This window comes from Mus pahari, chromosome 2 (assembly GCF_900095145.1).
Source record: "Mus pahari chromosome 2, PAHARI_EIJ_v1.1, whole genome shotgun sequence".
In the NCBI taxonomy this organism is placed as follows: Eukaryota; Metazoa; Chordata; class Mammalia; order Rodentia; family Muridae; genus Mus; species Mus pahari.
Window position 1 is genome coordinate 8,501,347 of NC_034591.1, and position 12,779 is coordinate 8,514,125.

The following is a 12,779-nucleotide window of genomic DNA, read 5'->3' on the forward strand; positions in this document are numbered from 1 at the left end:
AAAGAACTAAGGAAGATTCAAAGATAAATGGTGAAACTTGTCTGGCAGATCTGTTTGAAGGTGCACAATGCACAGCACTGTAAAGGTAATTAATTGTAAGTACAGAAGAACAGCAAATATGCAAATGAGAAAAAATGCACTGGTATAATTTTCAGAAAGTGTTTTTGGAAGGTAGGAAGAGGCCATTCAAAATGTTGTCACAACTGACCATAGAAGAGAACTAAAGAATAGAAAAAATTGTAGTCTGCCTTGCTAGGGTAGTAGAGTAAAAGGGAGGTGAACCTAGTTTTTGGGGGTGGTGAACAATTGGATGACTTTTTTATTAGATATTTTCTTTATTTACATTTCAAATGTTATCGCCTTTCCTAGTTCCCCTCCTAAAATCCCCTATCCTCTCCCCCCTACCCCTTCTCCCAACCCACCCACTCCTGCTTCCTGGCCCAGGCATTGCCCTATCCTGGGGCATAGAACCTTCACAGGACCAATGTCCTCTCCTCCCATTGATGACTAACTAGGCCAACCCCTGCTACATGTGCAGCTAGAGCCACAAGTCCCTCCTTGTGTTTTCTTTGATTGGTGGTTTAGTCCCAGGTAGCCCTGGGGTTAGTAGTTAGTTCATATTGTTGTTCCTCCTAGGGGACTGCAAACCCCTTCAGCTCCTTGGATACTTTCTCTAGCTCCTTCATTGGGGACCCTGTGCTTTATCCTGTGCTGAGCATCCATTTCTGTATTAGTCAGGCACTGGCAGAGCCTCTCAGGAGACAGCTATATCAGGCTCCTGTCAGCTAGCTCTTGTTGGCATCTGCAATAGTATCTGGGTTTGGTGGTTGTTTATGGGATGGATCCCCAGGTGGGGTAGTCTCTGGATGGTCATTCCTTCAGTCTCTGCTCTGAACTTTGTCTCTGTAACTCCTTTCATGGGTATTTGTTCCTCATTCTAAGAAGGATCGAAGTAATTTGGATGACTTTTGATGGAGTCTACAGTTTTCAGGTCTCAGGAAAGCTTCATACAATTGCATGTTCTCAAATGTGCCATGTCAGTATTCTGTGATGGTGATGGGAAAGAAGGATGATTGGAAGAGTGTGGGCTTTGATGTAAAGAGCATAGTCTAGAATGTCTCAGAATAGGGGTGCTTTAAACAGGATGAGTAAATTAGTTAAAAAGACATTCCCTACCTCCAAAATGACATCAAGAAAGAAAAGGTTGGAAGTGGAGATTAATGAGCTTTGACGTGGATGGCTGAAGGCCTGACACTCCACTGTGATGGTTTTGATAACTTCACATGTTTATGCTAATAATTCCAATATCCCAAAGGCTTTCACTTCCTTTGGTATAATTTCCCTTCAGATGAGGAATGCTGCAGACATCTGGACAGGTTATGACCATTTCGTTCAAATAGTCCTACTGGGTTATAGTAGAAAGCAGTAAACTTTCCACCAGCTTTTCAATCATGTCAAAAACAAGTGTCTTAATCCATACAGTACAGCAATTAGCTTTAATGTACAGCTTGCAGCACACAGTAGGATAACTAGTGTGGACAGTCGATGAGGCTTGAAGCAGGAGAAAGGGCTTAACCCTGTTGAGTTCTGTCAGCTACTAGGATGTACTTTAACATCTTCTGTATCTTAATCTCTTTCAGGGTGAGTGAATTTTAGAATGGTATGCATTCAGCCCAGGAAGCTACACAATCAGCACTGCCTGGTGCTTTTGTTTGCATTCTCTTTCATTTTCTTTTGGAATCCTCCCTTCACTCTCCAGGGTGTGACTAGTCTCAAACTTTTCCTCGGGTTAAACTCTTCTAAGGGCTTCTCACAGCTACCCAGCCAGCTAAGCTGCAAAACTTCTTCCAGGCCTGTTCCTTGGCAACCAGATGCTTCTCTATTCCACGGCCAAAAAAATGATATATCTCCTCTGCTTCTGCTGTTAGCCAGGAATGTGGGATGACCTTCAGCTACATGCCTTGCATTCTCAATGTTCTGGGCCTTGTTCCTGATCAAATGGTTCTTTGGGACTTTTGTTTGCCCTTCTGCACAAAGCTAAAGGAAGAAAGCAGTCCCTTTTGCCTGCTATTCTGGTTGCTGGCTGCCATCTCTGATGACTTTTCCCTTACCAACTTCCCAGCTAGTTGCTTAGTAAATGTTTTGACTCCAGAGGCTTCGGTACTGGAAACAAGAGAGTTTTACTCATTACATAATTTACAATGAGTCTACTTTTCTCAGTTGTTCCTAACAGGTTTATAGCTTCCTTATCAACCAGTGTCTAATTCAGCTTGCTTTGCTAGCTGTAAAAGTTTATGCTACCATTAACTTTTAAACATTTATACTTTATAGGATATCACTGAGTTTTATAAACAGTGCTATAAATTAGTATCCACTAGCAGTTTTGAAAGCCCACGGAATGCTTTAGAGAGACATAGATAGAGCTGAATTATCCCTTTTTAAATTTTCCAAACATTCCTCAGAGATAGCTACTTTCTGACAGCAAGCTGAGGCTAGTTGACATTAACTCACATTTTGTACTTAGATGAGGAACAGGCTTTCCATTCAGGCTGCACTGTGGCATGTTATGTAGGCTAGATTAGCCCCGAACTCATTAGCTCTTGCCTCAGCCTCTGAAATGTTGGTATTTTAAGTCAAACCACCATGCATGGCTCTATTTGATCTAGTTTAACATTAAATATTTAGTGAGTTAAAAAAATAATATCTATGTTATTGTTTAACTCCTATCACCTAAGAGCATACTGTCTTAGTGTCAGTAGGATCCCATTTAAAAGTTTAAGAAAAGGTGAGTGTGCCTTCATAGTATACAAGCAGCAATATTTTAAGCATACTTTCCCTCACTTTCCCTTTCTTAGATAGGCCTCCACTGATTGAGAGAACTGTGTGACTTGAGTTGTTTGTTGTTCATTTGTTTTCCTGCAGTCATGCTATGATGTTCTTGCTGCCCTACTCAGCAACCACTGATGTACTTTCACTACAAATGTCTGTGTCTGGATGGAACATTCACTAGGCCTTTTGGTATATGTGTGAGAGAGATGAAAATCACTAATTCCATCATTTTTCTTCCAAAGGACTATATAAAAATGATATCTTAGAAAATAATAACTCTCATCAAAATGCACTGATAATTCTGAAACTCTGATTAATATTTATATACAATTAATTCATTTTCAGAAAAAAAATTCTAAAATTGCCCTAGCTGGTGGAACTTGTTGGTTGAGTGGAAAAGTCCAGCCAAATTCTGGCCCAAATATGGGCAAACTTGATATTCCAATTGCTTCTAATGCTGAGACCAGCAAAATGGTTCTGTATTTAAATAAGCTAAACCTTTCAAATGAATCATAAAGGTAACACAGCACGTGGCCTGTGCCAAGTTGTCATTTCCATTAAGTGTGAGATTGCACCTGAAGGACAGCTTAATTTGCAGCTGCTAAAAATATTTCAACAGAGTGGTACTGTTACAAGTGGCAGGTGGTGCCAAACGTGAATTTTGCAAGAACCGCCATCTGTGGGATGAGACACAGAAGAATGTCAAGGGGGTGGTGAAGGAGATAAAGACGGAGAGAAAACAGTGTTGTATGTACCCAGGATTTATTGCCACTAAGGAGACTAAAAATTCCACGCTTCACATAACAGCATTGGCCCAAGATTAATAAATAAGATTATTTATTTAGCTTCTACCATGAGCCCAGAGCATTGCAAAAGGTACCACAGTATCTGTAAAGACAAAATCCCTTTGCCAGAGGCATGCCTTTTAAGCTACCTAAATGAAAGAATGTTTTCCAATTATGTTTACCTTTCATGGTATTTATATTGAAGCTTTATGCTGGTGAGATCCATGCCCTTTGATCTTGTTGGAATGGATCTTGCCATCTTCGTTTGATGTTTAGGTTTCAGTGCACATTATCACCAACTTCCTGCCCCACGTTCCAAGAAATTAGTCTGAAGTGTGTGAGGTGGCTCATTTCCTTGAACCTTATCACGTGGGATTTGGCAAACTTCAGAGTAAAGAACATTTCAACATGAGAGCAAGTAGTGAAGCTATAGCTTTACATTATCAAGAGTTCTTTATATTTGTTAGTTTCAATGGATTTGGTGGAACAGTGAAACAAGAATTCCTGAGACGTGGAAATCAACATTTTCCTTTTGGCTCTCTTAGTTTATAGGACACAGACTGAAAAAGAAAACCAACTAGTTAGACTTTGTTTGTTTGTTTGTTTGTTTGTTTCACTTTTGTGCCCCCTTCTACAAGTAGCTGGACAGAGTGGTAGCTTTCTTTTTGAATGCTAGGAAAAATCTTAGGCTCCTAAGGAGAATTCACAAAGTAGTAAAGCCAGCCCATGGGAAGGATCGTGGTAGACTTTTTCCTTGGAGGATTTGGTGGTGAGGCAAGTTATTGTACTGCTTGATTCTCAGGACAGTAGGAATCTCTGGCTTATAACAAATGTGTTGTTTTTAGCTCATAGATCACAGGGACATGTTTTAGGTTATTTTACTCTTAACTGATGAAATCTAATTTTGGAAAAAAATTTTTAAACAAAATTAATTTTACTTCATTAATTATTTAAGGCAGAAGGATAAGATCAAAGGAAGAAAAGCTTTCCTAGCTTCAAAGGACATTCACAGACTTTCCGAGAACGTTTTGAAAAATCATTGTTGTGCAATAACTTTTCCAAGTAGTTGCAGTTAGAGAAGCATGTCTGATCACTTTTATAACCAGAAACCTAAATTTTTCTGAGTCTATAATGAATTTGTACCATTGAAATAACATAAGCAAACTATGTCAAACAGAAAGGAAACTGTTTGTAGTGGCACCTGCTCTTAAGATATGCAAGAGAGGCAGAGACAGGCATATCATGAGTTCAAGACCAGCCCTGGTTGTAACCTTTGGGTCATCAAAATGGATCTACAAGTAAAGTTGTCTGCTGTTAAGCTGACAAGCAAGGTCCATGGGACCATGTCATAGTTAAACATGAGAACCAAGTTCTACAAGTTGGACCTTCCCTAGTATGGCATGGGTGATTATTCCCACACATATATAGACAGGCACATGAAGTAAACAGATACAAGTGTAATTAAACAAAGAGAAGTAATGTTATTCTTTCTTTGAATTCAGTTTAATTTATTTATATACTCACCCATCCATTCATCAAATCATTTGGTTTTTATTTATATATTGTTTTCCATATAGTATTCAGCCACAAAGAAAAAAAAAGGAACAACTAAAAAGGAGAAACAAAACAAGTATTGAAAATAGAGTTTTATATATTCCAGCTGTGGTGTATGCACCAGGTTTGCATACTGTGTTGGCCACTGTTCTACTGCTGTGAAGAGACACCATAACTATGGCAACTATCATACAAGAAAGCATTTTCCCAGGACTTGCTTATAGTTTCAGAGGTTTATTCCATTGTCATCATGGCAGGAAGCATGGCAGCATGCAGGCAGATGCTGGGGCAATAGCTGAGAACTACATCCTGATGTGTAGGCAGCGACAGAGACTCTAGACTTCCACCCCCAGTGATGGATTTCCTCCAACAAGAGTACACCTCCTAATCATTTTAATCCTTTCAAATAGTTCTACTCCCTGGTGACCAAGAATACAAATACAAGAACGAACCTCGGGAGGCCATTCTTAGCCAAACCACCATACATACTGAGAGGTGTAAGAAGGTACAATCTCAGAAGGTGAGGCAGAAAGCATAAAAATTACATTAAATGTATATTCTAGGAGAAAAGAGACAAAGGCATAGGTCCCTGGACAGAGATCCGGGGAAAATGCAGAAGCTGAGTGGAAACCCTCTTAAATTTAGAAACTAAACAGAGAGAGTTGCAAATGCCACTTAAGTGCCTATGATGACTATAATAGGAAGAATTTTGTAGAAGATTGCCATGCTAAGAAATGGACAGGAGAAAATGTGATTTTATGTGAACAGCACAGCTAGGAAAGCAACTGGTGAGGTGTGTTTTAGATAGTTAACAGGTTCATTGAAGGAACACAGGAAGGAAGGCATGGTCCATTCAATTGGAAAGACATGTGGAGCCTAGGTTGTGGTCAATATTCATTTTCATTGTTTCTTTCCTACCTTATGTACATTGTGACTGATGTAACTGGCATCTTCTTTCACCACTTGTTTCTTGTGGTAGATCTCTTACGGTCTAAATTTTGACCAAGCTCAAGTATATATACTGACCACCTTCAGCTGTAATTACGAGTGTGTCAGTGTGACAGTTGTCTTTGTGTCATCTTTACTTACCATGACCACTCTGCCATATCTGTGGTACCAGGAGTTTGCTGTATGCAATACACATTATCAGTGGACTTGCGTTTATGCCTGTAGCATTGCACAGATGGCTAGAGGAAACAGGTTGTACCATAGAGCCGCTAGATTTGTGCCAAAAACACTTCCATATAGTAATGAGAGCATGACTACATCAGCAGATGTACCGCTGCTGTGCAGTGAAGCAGTAGAGAAAAGTTTTAAGGATTTAGAAGGCAGAGGGGACTTCTGCGGGAATTAGAGACTATTTAGGTAAAATGACTATTTATATAAAGACACTAGAGATGGCACTAACCAAAATGAGAAGTGCAAGAGTGAGGCAGCTTTGAAAGGAAAATGCGAAAGGAACTTCCAGGCCAGATTCAGCAAGTCAGAAATGAAGAACTGAGGACTTTTAAGCCAAACCATGGAGTGCATAATTTGGTTGTGAGAAGAAAGCAATGGGGATGTGTTAGCAGAACACATGAGATTTTGAGAGAATAAATGTCCAAAGAGAAACAATTATATAAGCAGAATTAAGATCCCAGAGTAATGGAAGGAAAACTAGATCAGTTTACTTACAGGGTAGAAAGGGGAAAAAATTCATCCAGAGTGAAGTTCAGAAAGTTCAGAAAGTACAAATTGAGAGGTTTAGATAATAGGAAAATGGAAAAAAAAAAAGAAAGAAAGAAAGAAAGGAAGGAAGGAAGGAAGGAAGGAAGGAAGGAAGGAAGAAAGAAAGAAAGAAANAGGAAGGAAGGAAGGAAGGAAGGAAGGAAGGAAGGAAGAAAGAAAGAAAGAAAGAAAGAAAGAAAGAAAGAAAGAAAGAAAGAAAGAAAGAAAGAGGGAGGGGAGGGAGGGAGAAAGGAAGGAAGGAAGGAAGAAAGAAAAGATGAAAATAGAAAGGAAAAATGGTATTAGATAACAACTCAATTTCAGTATTAAAAAAGACTCAAGAAGTAAGAAAAAATGAAAATTGTAGAAAGCCCTGAGTACATTTTTCAGTAGATAAGCACATCCAAACCAATCTTTACTGGATGATTGGGTATTTCCTGATGCATACAAGGAAATGCTGGTAAAAATGAAAAAGAACTGTGTTAGTGAAACTGGGGAGTAGATAGGAACTGGGGCCTGTGCATTGGTCCTGTGTTCTGAAGAATACAAGACACTCCAATACCATCTAAATCTCCACCTGTTTCCATTCTTTTTTAAAAAAACAATTTTTCATTAGATATTTTCTTCATTTACATTTCAAATGCTATCCTGAAAGTTCCCTATACCCTCCCCCTGCCCTGCTTCCAACCCACCCACTCCTACATCCTGGCCCTGGCATTCCCCTGTATTGGGGCATATAATCTTTTGCAAGATGAAGGGCCTCTCCTCCCAATGATGGCCAACTAGGCAATCTTCTGCTACATATGAAGCTAGAGACAAGAGCTCCATTTTTAAGATAAAGAAATCTAAAAGGAAACTTGAGGTCAAAGTAAAGGGTGGCTGAAGAGGGAATTTGGGAAAAGACCATGGAAAACCACCTCTGTAGCAACCACTTAGTTTCTTTCTACATTAAATCACTTTTCTTTGGGATGTAGGATCTGTGTTAGTTAATTTTCTTATCACTCTAATAAAACTCCCAACTAGAACAAGTCTAATTGCTCATAATATACTTGACATAGACCATTCAGTCAGGGAAGGCCTATATTTAGGTAGTGGAAATTGTCTTGAGATCATCTCAGAAACTGGGAAAGAGGGAACAGGAAATGAGGTTGGACTAGAAATCTGAAGGTCACTCCCTAGCAATCCATTTCATCCAGTTAGACCCAATATGCTGAAGGTTCCTTGGCATCCCAAAATGGCCTTGCTAGCTGAGGACCAAGTATGCAAACACATGAGCTCATGCTTAGCTCTTTATATTCCAACCACAACAAGGCCTAAGTTCTATTCTCATTTAGCCAGTATCCTTTGAGTCATTTTATCATCTCCATTTCAACTAACTTCATCTTCTTCTGAATAATTCTCTCTCTCTCTCTCTCTCTCTCTCTCTCTCTCTCTCTCTCTCTCTCTCTCTCTCTCTCTCTCTCTCTCTCTCTCTCTGTGTGTGTGTGTGTGTGTGTGTGTGTGTATGTGTGTGTGTGTTTAAAAGAGTCTTAAACGCACTAAACTGAGGTCCCTGAAGTCATGTTCCTTCTCCACTCCATTTGGCCCTGTAAACTAACTCTTCTTCAGCCATGGGTTCACGTCAGAAGTTTCTTAAGTTTACATGATTTCAATCATTACACCATGTCTTTGACTTTCGACAAGTGAATGTAAGCCAAAATGTCTAAATTAAAATGATGACTCTTATGTAGCCGTTCCTTCCTCCTCGCCATCTCTTGCTCACCGAGGTTTCTTTTGCGTCTGTGCTTTGTCTGTGGCTCCTTCTCCTTCCTTCTTGCCTTACTGTGCCTTTTCTCTCCTCACTTCCACTCTCTTTCTTATTTTATTCTTTGAAGCAATCAGAGTAGCAATTCTTCTATATAGCCACATATGAATGCTATTATGTTTGAAATACATCATTGTTTCTTCGTCCCACTGTTGTGAGGATTTATTCATCCCCGAGTAGAACTTCATCTCTTAAATCTAAACTTTCTGCCAACATCTCTGACCACTCTCCCTTCTCTGTGGCCGCAATGTTCTCTGTCGTTGCTGTCACCCTGTACATGTTTGCCTTCTTGGTGAGACACCCTTTGTTCCTCACATCTCAACTTCTGAGGAAAAAGTAAGAACCACTTCTTTGTTTTCTTTCTAAACTCTTGGTTTGGTGCTTTCTTATACAACTTAAGAATTAGGATAGTTTCATATTTGATAGTTGGTGTTAGAATCATGAGGACAGAAAATATTTATCATAGTAGTCTGTGATCTTCTATAATCAAAATAAAGAGTAGATACATAGAAATTGTTTAGTAAAATGAAAATACAGATGCTAAGAGTTGCATGAAAGTAAAATTATTTGAATATCAAGTTGAAAACACAATGTATTCTGTCTTAAAATATAAAATGACAAAATAATGAAAGATACATTATAACTACAAGGCTGTGTGTTCTTCAGTTGATGCTTGGTTATGGGGGGGTGTTCTACTTCCCTTCTCAAATTTATTAAGTTATATATGGTCTTACAAACATGGATTTTGCTGAAGCTTTACATTCAAAATAAATTATTTTCTACAAGAAGGAATCTAACAAAAGGTAGTTAACTTTAGTGGCTTTAAATTCTTTGTTACTCCAGTATTTGTAGAAACATTGCATCAGTTAGAAGGTGACATTTGATCAACTTCTTCCTCCATTTCTCTAGGGTGAAAGCAGAGTCATGCAATTTTCACCATTCCCCTTTATCTGCCTGAGAAGGTCATTTCCAGGCTTCCTGTAAGATTTCCTTTCGCACCATGCCAGTGCTAATTAGATATGCATTACATATGCATTAATATCACATTCATACCTAAAGTTTAAAGTAGTTTTAATAAACTGTTTATTAATAAAAGATGTTAGAACCTTATTTTAAATACTTCAAAATAAAGTAAAACCACTTTAAAAATTAAGCACCTGAATTCTGAAAGAAAAATTAATTGGCAAGGACCACACAAAAGTTACAAATGACTGAATAGACATCGTTTAGATTCAGAATTGTTCCATATTGTTTATGCACATGAGATTTAAATACACACACAGGTGAACACACACACACACACACACACACACACACACACATACACATTTTTGAGAGTTGAAACTCATCAGTGTAGTAGTAATTCTTGGTCTATAACAGGAAGGCTAACTATGTCACATGTTTGCTGGCCATTCCTCATGAGGAGTGTGTGTGTAAATATGTGGAGGTATATCATCCAATAGAATTTTATTCACTAAAGCAAGCTTATCAATTATTAATGGTAAAATGATTTATCATTTTCAGAGTCTTTCAGACTTCTAGCACTGGGTGATTCTATTTATAAATTATTACTGCTTTATTCTTGTTCAGGGAAACATTTCAGGTGTTCTACATTACTTACAGAGTGTGTATAATTAGCCTGAAATAAAGAGGTGTATATCTCTGTGAAGCATACTGTGGAGCATATTATAGCAGAGCAAGATTTAGAAGATGTCACCAGTATAGAACACATGATAATGGTGATCATTTAAGGGTTTAGATCAGGACTGTATGACATAGATTTTAAATGGATAAAGTTAGTTTTATGGTTTGCTCAATATATATATATATATATATATATATATATATATATATATATATATGCACTTTTATAAAAATGTTTTCTATGAATTGAACACCGCAAACTGCATGGAAACACCTTGAAACAATTACACAATTTTAGTTTATAGCATATACAACCACACCAACCCAGTTATTAATAATAGTGCTTTTAAGGAGGGACTCTGAAGATTGTTAATATACTTTCTGCTATTACTAGTAAATTCTACATCATTTGTCATTTTCTCTTTCTTTGCTTTCTTTACAAATAACCATTGATTTTATCATAATTTCAGCTATGTAGCTTTTGCAACCCATGCCTAACACTCTGAAAAAAATATCTTCTCTTGAAATCAGTATAATTTATGATATAATTCATAATGAACTAGCATCAGGTCATATGCAACAGGAAAAAAGTGAGCTAAGCAAGGAAATATTACTTTCTTAACATGTCACAAAGGAGTCAGAAAGAACTAAAAATAAATTCTATGTAATATTATTATTCATTAAATGTAAATTAATAAATGTGTTGTTTTTCTCAGATCCCAGATTCATCAGTGCCCATCTCATCCCAGAGAGTGACAACCCTGAAGATGACAAAGTATATTTTTTCTTCCGAGAAAATGCAATAGACGGAGAACATTCTGGAAAAGCCACTCATGCTAGAATAGGTCAGATATGCAAGGTGAGGAGGCATAAAAGAGTTTAATGACAAATATGTAAATGTTAAAAATGATTGAAAATTATATTATAATTAATTGCTTTTGAAAAAGTCATACGGTTAAGCTTATATAATAAATGGATTAATAGTTTACATGCAATCAATTAGAAAGGCTATGACACATTTGAAAATGAAGAATGAGGAACTTCTTGGTTAAAAGAAAAAAATCACTCTTTAATAATAAAATAATCAAAACTAAAATATGAAGATTGAATTTATGTGTCTGAAGTTAAGACATATAAAATAAAGACATATTGACATTACTATACACACTTGTTTATGGAATGGCTTTTATTATCTTTCAGAATGACTTTGGAGGACACAGAAGTCTTGTGAATAAATGGACAACATTCCTAAAAGCACGCCTGATTTGCTCTGTGCCAGGTCCCAATGGCATTGACACGCATTTTGATGAATTGCGTAAGTGGCTGATGTTTGATGCATATGATATATATGTTAAGCACTTATCAGAACTATGAACTAATGGGTTTTGTTTTCAAACAGAGGATGTATTCCTAATGAACTCTAAAGATCCTAAAAATCCGATTGTCTATGGAGTGTTCACAACATCAAGGTAAATGGATTTTGATTACATTCTGTAGCTTCTTTTGTCATTTTGGTTTTTGAGTGTTTGTGAATCCCTGCTGTGAACATGCACTGATACTGATTTAATTAGATCTTTTCTTTTAAAAATCATCATGGGGTTTGGACTGCTCAGAGGCTCCTGGGGAAAAGCTGCTTGCTAACAAGGCTAACAACCAGAGTTGGATGCCCAGAACCTACATGGTAAAAGAAGAGAACTGGCTCATACAAATTGTCCTTTGGGTTATGCATGCACAGCGACAGACTATCTGGAGTTTTTAGAAGAAATATATACTTACTGGTGTGGCTATTAGTAAGCACATGCAATGAGAGGTAACAATGTATTTGAAATAAAAATAATATTAATTCTATTCAGAAGTACTATAGGTGACTATGACCATTTAAAATAATATTGAATCCACTCAGTACTGGAGGTAATTATGGCCGTTTAAAGAGAAAGATTAATTGTAGAACCTAAATCCGGTTTATTTATAAATATTACATTATACATCACACTGACATCATTATTTAATAAACTTAAAACTGGAAAAAAAGAAACCTATATTACTAAATCTGTTTGCATGTCCTTATGCCTATGTATTAATGAGCTTTGGTGTTAAACTAGACAAGTGCAGTAAAGATTATGGGAAGGGAGTGGCAAATGCCGATCTGTTTTTCTCTTTCCCCACTTCCTACAGTAACAAACATTTCTCGGGTTTTCAGTGTATGTGAGAATCATTAAGAACGTGTTAAAACTTAATTTCTCTATTCTACAAAACATATATACAAATTTTCGCCATAAAATATAAATGATAGAAATTCGCATTGTTTAATCCCAACTAGAGTTTCTGATCCTATAAGAATGAGCTGGATCATGGAATGGACCCCCGGGTGGGGCTGTCTCTGGATGGTCCATCCCTTTGTCCTAGCTCCAAACTTTGTCTCTGCTACTTCTGTCATGGGTATTTTATTCCCTATT

At 37.4% G+C, this 12,779-nt stretch overlaps 1 protein-coding gene across 1 annotated transcript in view; it reads left to right on the top strand.

Moving 5' to 3' along the window:
* The window catches only part of Sema3a (semaphorin 3A), a 208,621-nt gene that overhangs the window by 154,197 nt on the left and 41,645 nt on the right, over positions 1-12,779 (top strand). The window contains exons 7-9 of the mRNA XM_029535134.1: positions 11,040-11,182; positions 11,524-11,638; positions 11,723-11,792. Coding sequence (XP_029390994.1) covers positions 11,040-11,182; positions 11,524-11,638; positions 11,723-11,792 — 328 coding nt within the window. The remainder of the gene's footprint in view (positions 1-11,039; positions 11,183-11,523; positions 11,639-11,722; positions 11,793-12,779) is intronic.